Source organism: Amblyomma mixtum, chromosome 8, assembly GCF_055824585.1.
Source record: "Amblyomma mixtum isolate Tamu chromosome 8, ASM5582458v1, whole genome shotgun sequence".
NCBI lineage: Eukaryota > Metazoa > Arthropoda > Arachnida > Ixodida > Ixodidae > Amblyomma > Amblyomma mixtum.
In genome coordinates, this window is record NC_143019.1 from 115,749,831 (window position 1) to 115,770,970 (window position 21,140).

Below are 21,140 nucleotides of genomic sequence, written 5' to 3' on the forward strand. Positions count from 1 at the left end.
CTCTGCACACGCGCAGAGTGTAGTCCACAAACGGGTTGAACGCAAGCGTCCAGGGAGACCATATACAATGCGATCTGTATGGATTTCCCGTAGGGCGCACGTAAGTTTTATGTGGCTAATCCTGCACTTAGCGGCATTTCTTTCGCCACTTGTTTGTTTCGGAAGTGTCATTGAGGAACCTGAAACACTTGTCCGCTCACTGACTGCGCATGGCCTAGTCTTCGTCGTTGCCTCTTGCAAGGGTCACTGGGACCGTTCAGACGCCGCATGGATTCGTCTGCTCTCGGCGGCCTCTACTCACTGGCTGACTCAAGACATAGGCCTGCACCGGTTACTAATGGCCAACCAGGCGAACAGTTCGGAGACGGTATTCCTGGTGTCATCGATGGAACCACATGGCTTCAACGAATGTGCCCGTTTCATAAGCCAGGGAGACGTGACAACATACCGAACAGTGTGGGTGTTAATAGGGGAGGATGAAGGCGTGGAGCGCTTGGCTGATCTCCACATCAACCTTCCTGGAAACCGCCTGTGCCGAACTGGATTTGTGTGCATGATGCCAAGCAGGAAGACTCCAGAATTTCTGACGGGCTTCACTTGTTTCAGGGTCCTGGCTAGAACATGCGACAGCGGGCGAACTAATGTGACTATAGAGAGTCACATTTTTCCCCAAGGCGCCGCCATAAGCGTTGCTTGTGTGCGCATGATCAGTCACGCGGCCGATATGTCTTGCTCGGTGTTTCCGCATAGTCTCTTGATTACGTTTCTACAAACTATGAACGTAACAGTAGTCAGGACAGCATTTCCTAACGAACAGTCTTACGGCTACGAAATGGTGCAGAGTGCTATCGACGTCGCCATGACGCCAGTACAGCTGCACGAGAGGCTCGCCGAATGGTTCGACTTCCCTGGTGTGGTGTCTTACTATAACAGCGTCTTTTACTCTCGGCAAGCCATAAGGCAGACGCTTTCGTTTCACGGCGTGGTAGCGAAGTCACAGCTTGCATTCGCATTGCTCACAGCGTGTTTTGTTTTGTGTTCATTGGTGTTGGGTGTTGCCGACGTACTCGAGTTCAAATTCTCGTTCCTAGACCACGCCTACGACTCAGTCATGCTGGTCCTGGCGGCTGTGTACGTGACGTCCGCGCAAATCCCTGCGTGGCGCCTCTGTAAGCGCTGCAGATACACTGCGCTGTGCTTCTGGTTCTTGGGCGTCTTTCCTCTGTCAGCTTACATGAGGAGTCACCTTATCTCGACGCTGAATGTTCGAGCGGCACCAAACTCTCTGGACACAACTGTGGAATTGGACGAGGCTCTGAATCGCGGCTCTCTCTTCCCTTGCGCTATCGCGGGGTCATCATTGCACTACGAGCTGACAGTCAACCTCAATCCCAACTCGCTGGCGCGAAAGATCAGCTTAGCCTTCAACGCTAACCGCCACGCCAGAAAACTCGAAGTGAAGGTGTTCGAGAGCTGCTTAAAATGCGCACTCAGGCCGGACCACATATGCTTAAGCGAAGAACATCCGTCGTACGTGGTTGAAGCTGTGAGTCCGGACATTTTGCTGTCTACGGACAAGCTGAGTAACATATTTACGACAACCCTAATGTGGAAGACGTTCGAACTAAAAGCTCAGTACAAGCAGTTTATGCTCAGAGTGCACGAGACTAGAATTCTGCACCCTCCTCAGATGGGTTATCTCAAAAGCAAACTGCGACGGATGAACGCCCCGGCTGAAACCAGGCACCAGTTGATGGAGCTTACCGGTTTCTTCACGTACTTTATATTCTCACTGACGGCTTCACTAGTTGTCTTTGTCGCGAAAATCCTTGTCAGCTGCTTTGGCCAAGTACGCAGTAGGACCTGCATTCGGCATTTTTGACGAGTATTTCAGCTGCCGCCTTAGTTCGTACACCTGGTTGGTGCACTACCCTATTGAAAAAACTCTGCGTGAGTTTGCACGAGAACAGTGATTTTTGTACGATCACGTTCATTTTGCACACGAATGCGCAGAAATTGTGCGTTACCTGTACGCATTCTGTGCGTCCTGTGTGTACATGATCGCGTACTGTGAGCTGAAAGACGTACACGCACACTCTTTGTGTGTAAAAAATCGTGGACTCTCGTGGACAACTCTCTGTGCGTGGACATCTGCGTGCTGAGAGGGGGCTTGCCGAAGCTGTGCGTGATTATGTGCACACTGAGCAAGCTCAGTGAGGCTGCGTGTGGCCATGTGTGCGTTTGCTTGCTTAGTAGCAACTTGTCGAGACTGTAAAGGCCCATTTAGGGTGAAAGCAAACAAAGTTCGAGCATTCAGTTAATGATTACTTCTCAATAATGAGCAATAAGCTCACGTTTTGCTGTTTTATAATTTTCGTCTTGGCGTAAGTACCCATTAATCATTTTCAACTTCACCAAACAAATAACCAAAAAATTATCTTTTAGTGCAAAATGGTTCCCTTCGAAACTGCAGGGACCTGTACATGACAACATGCACACTGAGCAAGAACTTGTCAACATTGCAAAAAACAAGCTTCTAACGACTCTTACAGCATCCTTCAGTTCTTCCTTTAACCAATTCTGAAAGTTACAGATATCTTATAGATGCATGATGAAAGCCATCCAGAGCATTTATGTTGTCGCCCGTCATGCAGACAGCCATATTTCGAAATCAGAAGCAACACAACCATTTGTTGCTTGCACTCGAAAGGAGTCAATCAATGGAATAACTCTGAAAGGGCAACAGTGTCTGTTAGGTACAACAAACAAGCTTGGGGATATAATCAGGTTCAATCAAACATGACGTGCAGAAAGCGAATTGTGAGCTGTAACAGGAATGTTACGAGGCAATTTCTAAAACCATTTCCAAAGCAATTTCCAAAGTCATTAGCATAAATTTACATACACGTAAAAAAGCCATGTAAGCCTACATGAAAAGACAGTTTTGAATTCACAGTTGGTGTCAAAAGTTCAGAAATTAGTGCCCTCTCTCAATTTCAGTGACAAATCACAGATCGATTAATTAATTCCCAGTATGGCTCCAGAACAAATCCAATGAATCTCAAATGTGCGAAGTATATATACCACACATGTTGCCTGATTAGCACCAGCATTGCATGATGCATGACGAAGTATCACACTCTTCATTCTTCTTCAATCTGTTTTGAAATTTGCACTACCACAAAGACCATCTGGATGGACTATGATTCCATCATATTGCTGAGAGTCACATTTGGAGACCAAGAGCAACACAACAGTGTGCTGCACATGAGTGGATATAATGCACTGGGACAACTGTGCACAGTAAGGAACGCTTGTAAGGCGTCAGGTATTTGCTTGGGGAATGTAATCAAGTTCAGTCATGTTTCATGTGTAGAAAGGAAGATAAAAGTTGTAGCAGAACTATGAAATCCAACATCCAATACTGAACTTCCCCACGTGATCTACACACACATAAAAAGCACGAAAGGATAAGCTCAGCGGTACTGTTAAGTTTGATGCCCTTTGAGGTTTGACTTGCGCGTCTGTATGCAACCATCAAATACCATCTTGAAGTTACCAGAATGCCCAAAACAACTTTGTTGAACTGTTCTACTCTAAACTGAAATACTTTTCCTGAAAACATTTTTTTTGCAACATGCTGTGTAGCTAATTATAAAATAAAGAAAAGAAGCTGATAAAATTTTCTCATCTCAAACGTACTGATAAGTACACAAATCTGAGTGCTTTCAAGAGAGGTGACGCACCCGGTATTCAGTGTCCAGAAGCATACATAATGCTGCAGAATCCTATAGCAAGAAAATTTCTTTTAGTTGACAAATGGCTATGTCTGGTCACAAAGTCAATACCAAGTAAGGCGCATATCCTAACCTGCAGTTACATGAAGCTGCACGTGCTTCATAGGCTGTAACTCCGCCAATAACTGCTACATATTTCCCACCTCTAGCACGAGTGCGGAATCAATATACAGCATGGAAACAGCAGTTTTGTTGCTTTAGCTTCTTTACTATGCTGTTTAGGCAAGAGACGAGTTGAAATATTTGCATGGGCAGTTCTAGATTGAAGTAACGTAAAAAACATCCGCACTCCTTTCTGCTGAAGCGACTGGTGGACCACTTTTGCATGTCGCATCTCGTATGACTTGCTAAGGGTCCAGACTGACACACGCACTTCGTCAAACCTTCACAGAAAACACTCTTCGCTTTTGCTATAAGCTCCGGCCACAGGCAGTAAGTGTCCCGTCACCGTTCACATCGCAAAAGAAGGCAGCGCTCGCAGGCGGTCAGTTTGAGCTGACAGCGACAGGCGTTGCAGGCACACCGCCGACTAAGTTTCCAAGGAAGCCACACTGTAGAAGGGCGCCGTCTTGTAATCGAAACACACCACAGAAACAATGGCCACTGTCGCTGCTTATGAGCCAGGCATTTTTGCAACGAAGTTAGCAGAGCAATAGGCCGAAAGGTTCGACTCATCAAACGACGGCACCGCACTGCTGACCTCATTATCGTTGTCGACCAGACAACCATAACACATATGCCCCGACGGATCGCTTAATTGGGAGCTGCTACTACTCTTGGATGAGAGCGCGCCCACCGGCAGCACACACCGGCAATCCTTCTTCTTTTGCGATTCCAGCACAGTAACAGCGGCGCACAAGACCGCCCAGCAGCAGCACGAGAAAACAAGCGAAGCTCACGGCGTTGATCTCAGAAACCATGCAGCATGTCGGATAGGCTTTGGATTTGACGCGCTAGACCATGCCCACTCACGCACGCACGCACGCACGCACGCACGCATGTACCGACACGCATATTCATGCGTCCACGCGTCACAAATTTCTCAAGTTTTTAATGCTAATATGTGCACAAGAACTTAATTATTTTTGTAACGAAAGTTTCATTTGGTTTTAATCCTTTGCTATCGCACTGCCCAAAAGCATAGAGCCCGAAAGAGACGACCTGGAGGAATGCCTGGAGGCGATGCCTTTCTATACGGGCCGAAGGAAGCCGGAACTGGCCGAAGCGCTAGCCAACGAACGCAGCGTCTGGGAAGGGACAGCATGGCGGACAGCGTTGCTACGTTTGTCGTGGTCGGTCGTGGTCCTCCTTTGTGGTGCCGAGGGCGTGAACCATCGCTGGAATGAGCATTTGTCACTCTTCCGATATGTGATGTGCCGACAGCAGTGAAATTCGCTAAACCTGTGTTTATAGCGTGCGTCAGCGGGCTCGACGGATAGCGCGTCGTCCTTTGCGCGCCTTCACTGGAAACGCTATGCTGACGGCGGGGCTCATTTCCTCCATGGCGGAGCAGCTGGTGGGAGACCACTACCCGGGTGACATCTCGCATCTTGGGGGTAAGTTAATTTTCTTCGAACCTGTTCATTATTTCAAAGCCTTTGCGCACAACTGGCCACGTCAACACAGCTAGTACAGAGACGCGAAGACGCAGTGCCTATCGCGGCAGCACGCAGCGCTGAAAGGTTGTTTGCTGGCGGCACACGGGCATGAATGCGCGTGTAGTGTCAGTGGTCACACGGTCATGGTCAGTATGCCATGCAAATATGCACAGCTGATCCGATCGCGGGGTGCACGATATCGGCGCCGTACTGCCGCCGTACTGCCATTCATCTCTCGCCGAGAATGGAATATGTGCCCGCGAATAGATCTTCGGCCCGGGCTTTGCATTCTCGCCGCATGTTACGCTGTAATTGAAGTAACAGCGCTCGAGCAGTATAACTACGTGGACTGCGATTCAGCTGTATGCCTTAGGATTGAGCTTCCTCCTCTTTCACTTGTATTTCACTTGTACTTTTATAAATTGCGTATTTAAGGTACGAAGCTCCGTATGATCCAGCTGCGTTCGTACTTATACATGGGTTGCACCGACGTCACATCCGCAAGCCAGGAAACCGGAAACCGCCATGTTTAAGAACACTCGCTGCAGAGATCGTGCTGGGTTGTGTACTCTGCAGTAATAGAAGACCGACAATTCCGGCTTCACAATGACGATTTGTGCCATTTTTGGCTGCAGAACGAGAAGTGATTCTCCTGCTACCAAAGACACGGCACAGCCACGCATCGGACTGTTTAGTTTGCCCGCGGTTATTAAGAACCAATGCGAACGGACAAGGCTGTTGTCTGAGCAGCGCCGGAGCGTTTGGCTGGCAAGGATAAACAGAAAAGACTTGAAGAATGCGAAGTATGTCCGTGTTTGTGGTCTTCACTTCGTCAAAGGTAAGGGCATTTTCCGATTACGCCATTTTATAACATTAACTCGCCTGGCCGCTTCTCTTTCCTGCTGCTGAGATTGTTTACCCGCGGCGTTCAGGCGCGCTTTTTCTGAAAGCGCTAGTCAAAACGCTGTAGATTGCTAACTGTGCACTGGCTGTGGGCTGTGTGGCTGGGCTTCGTCATAAGTACGATCATTTTCAGATTACGCCGTAATGTAACATTAACTCGCCTGGCCGCTTCTCTCTCCTGCTGCCGAGATTGTTTACCCGCGGCGTTCAGGCGCGCTTTTTCTGAAAGCGCTAGTCAAAACGCTGTAGATTGCTAACTGTGCACTGGCTGTGGGCTGTGTGGCTGGGCTTCGTCATAAGTACGATCATTTTCAGATTACGCCGTAATGTAACATTAACTCGCCTGGCCGCTTCTCTCTCCTGCTGCCGAGATTGTTTACCCGCGGCGTTCAGGCGCGCTTTTTCTGAAAGCGCTAGTCAAAACGCTGTAGATTGCTAACTGTGCACTGGCTGTGGGCTGTGTGGCTGGGCTTCGTCATAAGTACGATCATTTTCAGATTACGCCGTAATGTAACATTAACTCGCCTGGCCGCTTCTCTCTCCTGCTGCCGAGATTGTTTACCCGCGGCGTTCAGGCGCGCTTTTTCTGAAAGCGCTAGTCAAAACGCTGTAGATTGCTAACTGTGCACTGGCTGTGGGCTGTGTGGCTGGGCTTCGTCATAAGTACGATCATTTTCAGATTACGCCGTAATGTAACATTAACTCGCCTGGCCGCTTCTCTCTCCTGCTGCCGAGATTGTTTACCCGCGGCGTTCAGGCGCGCTTTTTCTGAAAGCGCTAGTCAAAGCTCTGTAGATTGCTAACTGTACTGGCTGTGTGCTGTGTGGCTGGGCTTCGTCATAAGTACGATCATTTTCAGATTACGCCGTTTTGTAACATTAACTCGCCTGGCCGCTTCTCTTTCTTGCTGCCGAGATTACCCGCGGCGTTCAGACGAGCTTTTTCTGATAGCGTTAGTCAAAGCTCTGTAGATTGCTAACTGTGCGCTTGACATGGCAATTAATACACAGTACATGTGCATTTAATGCATTTGCATGTGTGTTCTTTCAAAGGGAAGCCTGCCAATCTGATGGATAATGGAAATCCGGACTGGGCACCGAGTCTGCGGCTGGGCCACGGCCGTTATGACCGTACTACTGCGGTTGCATCCGCGCGTTACATGCGGTGTAAACGGCGACAGCAGAACAAACCGCATGCTGATGCAGTGTGCGATCAGTCCTCGAGGCCTGTAGCACCACCTGAGCCTGCCACAGGCTTGGAACTAGAACCTGATGAGCCCACTCTAATGGATGGCCCCATTCTGGAGTCTACTACAACGACAGGTTCGTGTTCATACGATTCCCAAGCTTGTTAGTCTAAAGGTTTCTCAATTTTATCATGTCCCGGTTTCACACTGACAGGCAATCTGTTGATCTGTTTCTTTTTCCAGAGGTAGGAGTCCAGACTGAGCTCACGTGCAGAGACCTCCAATTGCTCGAGCAAGATTACAGCAAACTATCCATTGAGCTGGCCACGGTGAAGAAGGAAAAAGAGGACATGGAAATGTCAGAGGCGTCCCTGCGTGAAGACCCCAACAAAGTGTCATTCTACACAGGTCTTCCAAATTTTGTAGTTCTAATGGCTGTGTTCAACCTCATAGAGACATTTGTGAAGCACACACCACAAAACTCATTGGCAAAGTTTCAGGAATTTTTAGTTTTTGTAATGAAGCTAAAGTTAAACCTACCATATCAGGACCTTGCTTACCGCTTTCACATATCAGAGTCAACCGTATGTCGGATATTCGACAAATGGCTACATGTTGCATTTTGCAGACTGAAGCCTCTCCTTTCATGGCCCTCAAGGCATGCAATAAGGAGAACAATGCCGCAAGCCTTTTTCGACTCCTTCGGAGAAAAGGTAGCAGTCATAGTTGACTGCTTTGAGATCAAGCTTGAACGGCCATCATCCCTGCAACCAAGATGTCAGACTTGGTCTCAGTACAAATCGAGCAATACAGCCAAGTACCTAATAGGAATATGTCCTCAGGGAGTGATCACATTTATTTCCGATGGTTGGGGAGGGAGGACACCTGACAAACACATTACTGAACACTGCGGCATTCTGGACCATTTATCACATGGTGATGTGGTACTGGCAGACAGAGGTTTTGATATTGCTGACAGTGTAGGCTTGTACTGTGCAAAGCTCCACATACCTGCATTCACCAAAGGCAAAAGGCAGTTGTCAGCAGTGGATGTCGAGGCAACGAGAAATCTGGCAAATGTCAGAATTCACGTTGAGAGGGTGATCGGCTTGGTTCGTAACAAGTTCGTCGTAATGAAATCCGTTCTGCCACTAGAGTATGCGACTCTCAAACAGGGACACCAGTTCACACCTCTAGACAAAATCGTCAACGTTTGCTGTGCACTGACAAATTTCTGTCAATCTGTTGTTCCTGCAAATCCAGAGCCATGTAGCTAAGCTTGCTGAGCATGCGTGGTATTTGGAAAAGGCTATTCTTGCATCATCATCAGCCTGACTACGCCCAATGCAGGGCAGAGGCCTCTCCGATGTCTCTCCTATTAACCCTGTCCTTTGCCAGTTGTGGCCACTGTATCCCCGCAAATTTCTTAATCTCATCTGCCCACCTAACTTTCTGCCGTCCCCTGCTACGTTTGCCTTTTCTTGGAATCCACTCATCAGCCTGACTACGCCCAATGCAGGGCAGAGGCCTCTCTGATGTCTCTCCAATTAACCCTGTCCTTTGCCAGTTGTGGCCATTGTATCCCCGTAAATTTCTTAATCTCATCTGCCCACCTAACTTTCTGCCGTCCCCTGCTACGTTTGCCTTTTCTTGGAATCCACTCATCAGCCTGACTACGCCCAATGCAGGGCAGAGGCCTCTCTGATGTCTCTCCAATTAACCCTGTCCTTTGCCAGTTGTGGCCATTGTATCCCCGTAAATTTCTTAATCTCATCTGCCCACCTAACTTTCTGCCGTCCCCTGCTACGTTTGCCTTTTCTTGGAATCCACTCATCAGCCTGACTACGCCCAATGCAGGGCAGAGGCCTCTCTGATGTCTCTCCAATTGACCCTGTCCTTTGCCAGTTGCGGCCACCGTATCCCCGCAAATTTCTTAATCTCATCTGCCCACCTAACTTTCTGCCGTCCCCTGCTACGTTTGCCTTTTCTTGGAGTCCACTCCGTTACCCTTCTTGCATATACTGTGCAAAATGTGTTTACCTGTCATTTTTTTTACTGCACTCAGTATAAAGGCTGCCAGTTCTCTCTTGCTTCTACGACCCCACATCTAATGTTATAACATTCATTCAACACTAAGGAACAAGGACACAAGAAGCATACCACAGGACGGGTGCTAACTACCTACTCTTTATTGTTGGAAGTGTGGTATACTGATTGAAGCTAAATTTCTCTTCATACCGCACTGACAAAGCAGTCTTGCCTAGTGAACTCTCAAATCTGCATCTCATCACATCAAAGGCAAATACAATTGAAACCCCCGTTGTAACTCGAAGGGAAATTGAGAGTTACAGTTGTCTTTCAATCCTTCTGTCATTTGCCTAGCTTGTACTTGGGCATAGCATAGTTTGATTGGTCCCCACATGTGTGACAGATGAGTATGACCTTCTGTTTCGATGTGTGTTCCAAGAGACATTGCACAGCAGATCGCAAGACACCATCTCTGGATGCATAGTGCCACTCGAGGAAAGCATTGTAGCAGTCACTGGTTACATGGCCAAACTTCTTCAGGAGTTTCTTCCTTTTCCACATGTGATCTTTGCCATACGATTTGTATGTAGGTGATGAGAGCTTGTAGCTATGCAATAAATTCCTCATTAGCTACAAGCTTGATTTGAAGTATCATCTGCAATTGCCGACACAGAACAACTCATGGTAGCAGGTTAATGAAAGCTTGGGGCTTGTGTTCCAGGGACTCTGCTACGCTTTCTTCAGTTGAGCACAATCTGCACAATACCAGTGCTTCTGTTTTGGTGCCCGCTTCATTCCAATGCAAGAGTAGTGGAACCATTTGTATGGGCAGTGTTCCCCATCGCATGCCACCATTCTTCCAGTTTCTGGGCCTCCACAGTAACAGTACACAGATCTTTGAGCACTAGTGCCAGCCTTTGGTGTATCTTTTCGGGTGAAGTATTGTGAGAACATTTCGGGTAGCACAACATGTGTGAAAAATCTTGTTGCCAATTCCAGAATTCCTTGAAAGAATGCACCATCTTCCCTTATTCTTTCAATATGTACAGAGGTTGGCGTCCAAACGACAAAGTCACAGTATTTCACCGCACACATCGCCAGCTGTGTTTGGACTTGGTAGAAATACTCATCCGCCCTCTTTAAGCGAGGTCCTTCTGGACTAGCCTCCAGACAGAAATCTTTGTTGCTCAATGCTGCTTCTAGTCCTTGTACTGCAAGTGAATAAGGGCATTTGACTTCAACAATGCCTTCTCCGCAGCATAGACAGCTGACAATAGCATCTGGGGATGCTGCAAGATGGGGATATTTGGCACTTAAACAAACGCCGGCTCTTCTCAGTGTCACATTGTTGTGGCGTTGCACTACATTTTCTTGGTACGTGGAAAGGGCTGCACTTTCATGCTTGAGTCCCCATTCTGTGGCTTGAGATGAAAACTTGTTTTTCTCTGGGTAGCAGATTCTTCTCAACAAGCTTATTGACGGGTGGTGCACGTTTGTCCTGCACACACTCTTCATAACTGAAGCTGTTACTCGTCCAGCTCTAAATGCAAACCACTTTGCACATTTTGACTGTTCTCTTGTCACGGCTTCGACATGCTGCACCATATCTTGTGTTATGACCATTTCTTTCAAGAACTCTTCGGCTCTGCTCACCAGAGCAGGCAAATCCTCAGAGGCGGCCTCTTCACACATTAGGGTCCGGAGAAGTAAAGGCTCTTTTGCTCGTGGTGGGTGAAAAAGAGAGCTATATTTTTCATGCAGAGTAAACAAAGCTGGCGTCACTCCTGCATCTGCTATTACTGAAAAGCACTGCTCTAGCTCTGCATCTGTCGCAGCTGGGATTGGCCGCAGCCCATGTGATGAAGGGGCTACATCTCCAGTAATATTACTGTTTGTAATGTTGTCCATCTTTTTCTTCTTTGCTTTTGCCGAAGGAAAGTCGATCTCCCTTAGCCTTCGGAATTCAACATTCCGGCTATGAGCTGGCAGCCATGTATTTTTCTTTTCGGTGCAAGTAGCGGAGTCCCTCAGCCTTACAGCTGTCTCTACGGCAAAAAGTGTAGCAGCAACATGCGAGCATGCTTCACCTACACCTGCCATGCACGTGCAATGCGCTGTCTCGACAGTTCCATCTGCTTTGGCAAGAATCCACACTTTTAGGGGTACCTCCCGCAGGCGCTGAGAGTGGTTGACCTGAAATGTCAAACGAAATGATTTCACCAAATACATACAATTCTTGAAATGTGAAATGTCAAATAAACTGATTTCTGCCAATACCGTTTTTGAAATGTGAAATGTCGAATAAAATGAGCTTAGAAAGTACTCTTTTTCAAACGACCACTTTGCTGAGCCCCAGCAACAGTCTGTTGCGCGGTTCTACGCCAATTTATCCACAAAATGTGGCAGGAGCAACATGGTTTCACTTGCGCTTTACAAGGTCAAAAAAATATCGCTCTAAAGCAAGCAGTTGTGAAAGTAATGATGCTTTGCTGGTCATATGTTAACAATTTATGCACCATTTTCTAACCACTTGCTCTCAAGTTGCCGCTGTACGCGTGCATAAGCAACAAAATAGTTTCGCTCAACAACAAAAAAAGAAACAAATCAAAGACTGCCTACAGGAACACAAGGCGTAAATGGGGTGATAGAAAAAAATGCGGAGCTTAACGATTGACCATTACATGCGAAAGCGCGCTGTCAACTAACCTCGCTCAAAACGATGACACGCTCTGATGCCAGCTGCTTTGCTGCGATGCTCTTGACCCATCCGCTCGTAAAATAATTATGGCCTAGTAAGGATTTGTACGCCTTCATCTGTTGCAAAGTAACGTGACTTGTTGAAAGCACCAAGTAATTGACGATGTCAGCGTGCGTCACGGTGGGCAGCAAGTCGACGTTCGGCGTAGCGTCCTTGCCGATGCACAGTTCATAAGGGTCGATGCCGTCACACATTTCGATCTTCGCTCTGTAACGTTCCCGGGTCGGTCCTACGAGCTCTTCAGAGTATGATGAACAAAGAACGTGCAAATTTTCTTTCGCCATGCCGCAAAAATAAACGGAACGATATCAAGCTCAGGCGCGGCGGTAGGCGGTGAGCGCGCAGCCAGACGCGGTCGTTCTTAAAGATGGCGCACGCGCGATTTGCAAGCCTGAACTGACGTCACGTGCAACCCATGTATAGCCGAGCCAGTGTAGTCGAGCCTTGAATAGCAGAACGGTGAGATAAAAACAAATTGCTCTGAAGTTTTTCGCCTCTATTTTGGCATTCGCTTTTTCATACTTTGGCTCGGAGCTGAAATGGTACAAACAACTGCAAAATGCACACAGGTGCCCTAGCTCCATTTGGCCTAAATCCCGAAGTTGCAGTGAAATTTAAGGGTAATTGAGCCTTTAATATGTACGAAGAATAAACTTAATTGTTTCATGATTATAACCAATGGCGCAAATAAATCTGACTTTGACTTAAATATGCTGAGGTACCTCTCCAATACCTTATTTGATGTTAAAGGAAAAAGTGTGGTTTTTCTGCAATTGGCACTATTAATTCATCATACCTGTGAGAATGTGAAATCAGTGCTAATCATGCCAGATTTCAAATTGAGGGACGCATGCAGAATTTGAAGCAAACCAGCCTTCTACTGAAAATATCGTTCTGCTGTGGTCTGTTCTTTTGAATGGTGGCATGTATTGTAGAAACGATGCTGGATATCGATATGCAAGTGATGTCTCGTCTGAGGCTAGGTTGTGAATGACTGCCGTGGTTATGAATTTCTTGTTGCCTGGCCCACTTCGAAATGTGGTTAAACAGTCGTGTTCCATTCTGCGACCGGCTCCTTTTTGTGCCTTGCATTTTGCCTTACATGCTTGATTCTAGTCCATTTTTTGCACTGTGCTGCTGTTAAATGTGTCTTTTTACCTTGCAGCAAGCTCCACATAGCTTTACCAGCAATGCCTCTTCCAAGCTCTCCAGTATAGCTGTGCCAGCCTTTCACTTGGTGCTAGGATGCCCAGCAAGCAAGCAGGCTTTTGAGGTAAGCACTGAAGACATCTTCCGACACAAGTAGCTTTTATTTTCCTAGTCCACTGCTACTTGTGTGACCCCTCGTTATGTTGATTTTTGCAAGTTAGGTTGCCTATTAAGGGCTCTCTTTTGTTTTTCACCTGCTGCTGTGGCCTACTGCATTGGTGTTCGGCTACTGAGCCCAAAGACGCGGGATTGAATTGTGGTGGCTTCGTTTCGACAAGGCGAAATGCATATTTGCTCGTGTGTTATGCAATGTCAGTGCATGTTAAAGAATCTTTGGTGGTCGAAATTTATGCACAGCCCTCCTCTATGAATGGAGCTATTGTTCAACTTTGAGGCATTAAAAGGACACTGATGGCAAGCTGAAGTTGACCTGTGATGATGAAGTTCCGCATCCTAACCACAAAGACGACACTTTTTCTGAAAGTGGAGCTTTATAAGCCAGAGAAAGCAAAATATACAATTGTCATCAGCACTGGCTGATATCGGAAATAAATTGCGATGCGCTGACTCCGTTTTTTTTGGCACAAATTCTAGAGGCTAGGCTGAACTGCCATTCACCTCAGAACGGTTATCATGGAGTCCTTTGTGTAGACTTCATGAGTTCAAATCGAGTGTCGGGAAAATTTTTAAATGTAATTTTTGCGCCAATCATTGTGTTGATGGCCTTTGCGCTGCTGTTAAAACCCGGGATAGCAGTATGGTATCCCATAAAACTAGGTTCAGGACTTGCAGGAAGTGGTTTATCACATTCCGCTAGCTTGTGCAAGAAACTACTTCAGGGATATGTGCAGGTGTCTTTAATGTGTTCCTGAGTGAGCACTAACTCGTTAGGGGGAAGGCAGCTTCTAATCTGGCACTACAGTGCCAATGTCGTGAGTGTAAATCATAAGATGACCCATCAGTGTGTACGCCTGATTTCTGTGACACTTCAGTGGTGTATAGAAGTGGTAAACAAATCTGTAAGGTATTTGATGCATATCTCCAAGGCAATGGCTGTATGAGTAGCGAAGCCATTAGTCAATCTTCAACGGAAAGAATTTTCTCTTTTAGATGACGTGCTTGTATATCAGTGACAGTTATTTGTTGTCCTGCCTTTCGCTGGTGTGGGTCATGTGTGGCGCATCTTCATGCGAGCCTTCTTTTCCTTCACAAAAAATTCAATTGATAGTACAACCTGTTTTCTTCTCTTTTCCTGTGTTGCATCTTTTGGCTGGTTTTAAATCTGTAACTGAGCTCAGACCGTGATAATTACAGCCGGAAAACAGGGCTACTGAATGTGAGCTTGGCATACATGCGTACTGTATGTGTGAAAGTGCAGTTTACAATATTCAGAAATGCTTGATAGCCTTACAAGAATCTAAAATTTTGTTGGTATTCCTATTTGTTCTCTGTTCAAGTGTCGAGAGTTTTTCCGCTTCATCGTGTGATTAGAGCCACTTTGGTACTTAAGCTGAAATCTTTTCTTTAGCCTGCATGTTTCTCACTTTTGGGACAGAAATGTGGAGGCTAATTAAAAGAGTTCAGCTTAAAAGAGTATAGACACCTAATCTTGGTGGCATGTTTTCTTCTCTATAATGCTGCGGAAGACACTACTATGCATGAATCACCATCTGGTATTCGCGTGAGACCGCTGAATAATTTATAATCAACTTTTTCTGCCATCCTGTTTCGGTGAACAATTTGACTATGGCTATGACATCAAAGAGAGGTTATAGGTCACGTGAGGCGTGGTAAAACTGCACTTATAATCGCTGCTTCATCATTTTAATTCGCTACAGCGCTGACACCAGCATTCCTTAAGAGCCAGAAGTACCAATTGTATTGCAGTTTTTCATGCCTCACGTGACCAATAACCTCGCTTTGACGTCACAGCCATCATTCAGCTTTCGAAACCAAAACAAATACAGCAGGAGAAAGAAATTTGATTATAAATTATTTAGCGGTCATAGGAGGATGCCATGTGGTAATTCATGTATAATACTTTATGCCTTATTACAAAGAAAAAAACACGTGCCAAACAATAAGGACAGCAAAGTGTGCTATGGAAAGAAAAATGATAAGTCTAACATTACGAGACCAAAAGGGGGCGGAGTGGGTGAGGGAACAAACGCGGGTTAATGACATGCTACTTGAAATTAAGAGGAAGAAATGGGCCTGGGCGGGGCTTGTAATGGGAAGACAACATAACCGCTGGTCCTAAAGGGTAATGGAGTGGATTCCAAAAGAATGCAAGCATAGCAGGGGGCGGCAGAAACTTAGATGGGCGGATGAGGTTAAGAAGTGTACGGGGATATGGTGGCCACACCTAGCAAAGGACAGGGTTAATGTGGAGACATGGGTGAGTCCTTTGCCCTGCAGTGGGCCTAGTCAGGCTGATGATGATGGTATGTGTCGCACCTGCTGCTTTGTGCTATCAGCTGGCCCATGCTTGGCCGACCAGACTAGCCAAATTTGTGATGTGGGTTTTCTATTGCAATTGCATTTGTGTACACAGAGGACTTGAATGGTAGCAGGCGATCCTGTGCATGTGTTCACGCCACAGCACACATGACCCACACTGAAAGCTTCTCTGCCTTTAGTAAGACAGCTGCATCAGTCTGGGGCATAACGTATCCCAGTGCTAGAGTATGAGTAAATTGCTCTCGAATCTTAATCTGGTATCAGGTAGCATAGCGCAAAAGAAGGCTAGCGCGGCTGCCTAATATTCTCTTGGGCAGCTGTGTTGGATTTTCAGTGCCTGTTAGTGTAATCCGTGAAAGTTCACTGTAAACCATTCGTTTCGATGTAAATTAGGAAGTCCTTAGAGCCCTGTACTTTTTAATGATAACAATGTAATGCAGTAATTCAATTGTACCTGTTCTCTTTCAACACAGTAAAGTGCTGCTGGGTCGAGTTCACAGTTTTACTTTGTAGGTGTGCTCAGGCTGTCATCATCATCATCATCAGCAGCAGCAGCAGCCTGACTACACGCACTGCAGGGCAAAACCTCTCCCATGTCTCTCCAATTAACCCTGTCCTCTGCCAATTGTGGCCACCGTATCCCCGCAAACTTCTTAATCTCATCCGCCCACCTAATTTTCTGCCGCCCCCTGCTACATTTACCTTCTCATGGAATCCACTCTGTTACCCTCAAGGACCAGCGGTTGTCTTGCCTTCGCCTTACATTCCCTGCCCGAGCCCATTTCTTCCTTTTGATTTCAAATAGGATTTCATTAACCCGCGTTTTTTCCCTCACCCACTCCGCCCGCTTCCGATCTCTTAACGTTACACCTATCATTTTTCTTTCCATAGCTCGCTGCGTTGTCCTTGAAATAAGCTGAACCCTCATTGTTAGCCTCCACATTTCTGCCCCATAGGTGAGTACCAGTAAGATACAGCTGTGTTAGACTTTTCTCTTGGGGGATATTGGCAACTGGCTTTCACGATCTGAGAGAACCTGCCATATGCGCTCCACCCCGTTCTTATTCTTCTAGTTATTTCCCTCTCATGATCCGGATCAGCGGTCACTACCTGCACTAAGTATACATATCCTCTTACTACTTCTAGCACCTCGCTACCAATTGTGAACTGCTGTTCCCTTGCTAGGCTGTTGAGCATTACTTTGGTTTTCTGCGTGTTCATTTCTAGCCCCACAATTCTGCTCTGCCTGTCTAACTCATTCATCATGCTTTGCAGTTCATATCCTGAGTGGCTTAGCCAGGCAATGCCATCAGGGAATCTCAAATTACTTAGGTATTCTCCAGTAACTCTTCTCCCCAACTGTTCCCATTTCAGGCCCCGGAATACCTCCTGTAAACAGGCAGTGAATAGCATTGGTGAAATCGTGTCTCCCTGCCTGACACCTTGCCTTATTGGAATTTTATTGCTGACCTTATGGAGAACTATGGTAGCTGTGCAGTCGTTATAAATATCTTCCAATATTTTCACATAACACTCTTCTACACCCTGATTCCACAATGCCTGCATGACAGCTGTGGTTCCACCGAGTCAAATGCTGTCTGGTAGTCAATGAAGGCTATATATTGGGGTTGGTTGTATTCTGCCCATTTCTCTATCACCTGATTGATTGCATGAATGTGGTCTCTTGTTGAGTATCCTTTATGAAAGCCTGCCTGATCATTTGATTGATTGAATTCGAAGGTTGTCCTGAGTCTATTAGTGATTACCTTAGTAAATACCTTGTAGACAATGGATAGTAAGCTGATCGGTCTGTAAATCTTCAAGTCCTTGACATCTTCTTTCTTATGAATTAAAATAATGTTCGCATTCTTTCAAGCTCCTGATACGCTCGTGGTCACGAGGCAAGCGTATGCAGGGTGGCTAGTTTCTCTAGCATAATCTCTCCTCCATCCTTCAACAAATCTGCTGTTACCTGATCCTCACCAGCTGCTTTACCCCTTTGCATTGCTCCTGAGGCTTTCTTTACTTCCTCCCTCGTTACTGGCTGGTGTCCCATTGCTGTGCTCTACTGCCTCTCTCTGTAACCTTCTGATTACATTCACTACTGTAGAGATTTGTGTAGAACTCTTCGGCTACTTTAACTATCTTATCCATATTGCTTATGACATTGCCCTCTTTGTCTTTCAGCGCATACATCTGGTTTTTACCAGTGATTAGTTTTCTCTTCACTGATTTTAGGCTACCTCCATGCTTTAGAGCATGCTAGGTTTTCTCCATGTTAAACTTTCTTATGTTGGCTACCTTGCACTTATAATTAACTTCGATAGCTCTCCTAGTCCTATTCTATCTCTGAAGTTAGACGTCCTGATGCTTTGGCGTTTCTTCATCAGATCTTTCGTCTCCTGAGATAGCTTGCAGGTATCCTCTCGAATGATCTGACCACATACTTCTGCAGCATGCTGCAATGAATTTAAATATGTATTTAAAGATAACAGTTAAGGTGGGAGATTGAGCTTTGAGATTTGCACTTCAACTCTGGAGTTATGCCGCTGCTACACAGAATACTTGATCGCCGTAGAGATATTTCATCATCTCGCACCAAACTGCTGTGGAGCCACTGTCACAGTTGATAATTTTGCTGGGAAGCTGTTGTAGCACTCACGCAGTTTTGAAAAGGTGGTATTCATTGTTTTTGTGCTATTGGCAACAGTGATAATACGCTTGCTGCAGTGTTTTGTGGCCAGCCTTCTTTTTTTCAGTGAAATAAGTTGTACATTTCATGTTGAGTATTCTTTCAGCGATTAAATTGCTTTGATTTTATTCCTTAGTGTAAGTTGTGAGTGCTCCATGTCTGAGTGCAAATTTCTACCACTGAAAAGCCTTCAAAATCTTGATATATGTCCACACTGTTCTAGGGACTCTGTGGCTATTGGAAATGCCCATTTAGCTGCATTCAAGTGCCACTGAGTTGATGGCCATTTGAAAGCCTTCAAAATGCCTGTGTGACACGGTTATTAGATTTTGTGCAGGTTTGATGCTGAGCAGCCTGCGTGCTTGAGTCGGGTTTTCCAATGTCTGTATTTCAAACCTGATACTTTTCGAAATCATCATTAGTTCATTAATGGAAGAACTACTTGTGCCCTTTTCTGGAATTTCGAGAAAACACATTAACTGAATTTTTTTGCATATACTGCTACCTTTTTGCAGGTGCTGCATAGTGAGAACCTGGATCAAGACGCCAACCTGCTGGACTTGGAGAAGCTGAAGAAATTGTTTAGCCACTGTGTGGCACCCGTCATGAGGGATGTGGCATTAATAAAGCCAGTTAAGGTGACCTTATCTATGTCCTTTTGCAAGCATGCTACACACATGAGAGTCATCCCACGAAGCACCATTGCTGCAAAGCTTGTTATCTCACAACATGCATGCTGAATGAGGCAGTGACAGACAGGTGAGGAGGCCTTTAGGTAGGGCATTGGCGTAACGTGTTGAGCAGTGATGTAGGAGCCTTGCAGCCATGCAAGGTATTATCGGTATCATGATGGTAACTCCATTTGACACTGTCTAGTGCTCTGTGAGCCAGACAAGGCTCTTGAACATTCTGGGACTCACCCTTGGCTCTCGGACATTCTGGAAGCCCCACCCGGCTTGCGCATATCACGCGAGGATGTCTCCTGCTGTACGAGCCTTACGCGGCTTGCGCACTTTATGTGACAGATGTGTCGCATTTGCGAGCTTGCTCGGCTTGCGCAAATTGTGTGAAATATGTCTCGCGTTCTGCGACCTCGCTCAATCGTCACAATGTGCGTGGCAATAAACACGCAAAGATAGGCACGCAGAATCCACGTTCAGTATTTTCAATAGGGTAGCTATGAAAATCAGTGACAAAGTTCTGATATATTTGGGGCTAATCGCTCCATCAAAAACGGAACAAAGGTTGCGCATGCCGCGTGACCAATGGAAGGGCGTAAGTCAGTTCAGACGTCATATAAAGTTTCAGCATCGCATCTGACGGACGTAAATTGCACGCGGCAAAACATCACAGGAACTTATATATAAGATTATGAGGCTTTTATTAACACTCAGTGCATTTAGTTCAAAGCCAGCTTCTGTCTTTCTTTCAGGCGAGCAATATGTTTCTAAATACTCTTCATGGTGCGTCACAAAGGGTGATGTCGAGATAAAGTATCTGCAAAGCCATTCTATTCTTATCTTAACACATAACTTAAATTCCAGCACTTCTACTGACACAAGTACGAGCTGCAACATCTCTACTTACAACACTCGCTTACCGAGGGTAAATCTCAAAGTGTCAAAAGTCTCGGTGCAATCACATGCTAGGCTGAAAATTGCCACCGTCGTTAGTGCTAGTATGAGTAGGGGCTAGGATGTATGGGCCTTAGCGATGCATTCTCCGTAAGAAAAGCATCGTGGCTCTTCTTTCTGACGGAAGAAGTGCATGAAATATATTGTCACGTAGTGGTGACTGCAGTCGGGCGAACAGGAAAATAGTGAGAACGTCTTCGAAACGAGTCTTTATTGGGGCTGAGTTGCGCCCGCAAAGAACTGAATCACTCGGCGGCGGCGTAGCAACAAGCATGCTCGGTGGTCGTCTAACAGAATGCCCGCCGCTGTCGGCCGTGCTCTTTTTAAAGCTGATAGCGGACCTTAGAGATAAAGCTTGGGAAGTTACTAGAACCTTCTGGCGCAAACTAGAATCGGCTCCGTCCGGATGCGATCAATCGAGATAAATCTAGGCGCGTCTTGCGTCACAAACGAAGCGATAAAGCGGCGCGTCGGCAGCCTTGAAACATGAACAAACAAATACTACAAACGAACGCTACAAAGATTCGCGCCATTACTCCCCTCTCAAAGAAGCATCGACTCGATGATTTACAACATAATGCGGCTATAAACAATCAAAAAAGGATTGTGCAAAAATATACACTGTATGTGGAAACACAGCGTCCCCTAGTGTGCATGATAGGGCTTTAGGCGTACGACGTGGACTACATGTGGTCGTACGCGGCGTCGCTGGGATGCAGTCATTTGGCCAGGGGCGACATCATAATCCAATTCACCTAGCCGACAAAGAACCTTGTACGGACCGAAATAGCGGCGCAAAAGCTTTTCGCTCAATCCTCGGCGGCGGATGGGCGTCCAAACCCACACTCGGTCTCCTGGCTTGAATTCCGTGTTGC

General features: G+C 46.2%; 2 protein-coding genes and 1 long non-coding RNA gene across 3 annotated transcripts; 2 read left to right on the forward strand and 1 right to left on the reverse strand.

Moving 5' to 3' along the window:
* The first annotated feature begins 5,007 nt into the window (after positions 1–5,007).
* On the forward strand, positions 5,008–19,273 carry LOC149334046 (uncharacterized). The gene is made up of 3 exons (XR_016284715.1): positions 5,008–5,353; positions 13,436–13,543; positions 19,147–19,273. It is a non-coding gene; the product is annotated as an uncharacterized LOC149334046 (long non-coding RNA).
* LOC149334047 (uncharacterized) lies at positions 5,874–8,822 on the forward strand. Its single transcript, XM_089556180.1, has 3 exons — positions 5,874–6,233; positions 7,351–7,620; positions 7,728–8,822. The coding sequence occupies exons 1-3, from the start codon at positions 6,002–6,004 to the stop codon at positions 8,759–8,761; spliced, it is 1,536 nt and encodes a 511-aa protein (XP_089412306.1). The 5' UTR covers positions 5,874–6,001; the 3' UTR covers positions 8,762–8,822.
* LOC149334048 (uncharacterized) lies at positions 10,242–12,670 on the reverse strand. Its single transcript, XM_089555003.1, has 2 exons — positions 12,219–12,670; positions 10,242–11,705 (listed from the first exon to the last, which is right to left on the reverse strand). The coding sequence occupies exons 1-2, from the start codon at positions 12,552–12,554 to the stop codon at positions 10,242–10,244; spliced, it is 1,800 nt and encodes a 599-aa protein (XP_089411129.1). The 5' UTR covers positions 12,555–12,670.
* Positions 19,274–21,140: the final 1,867 nt, after the last annotated feature.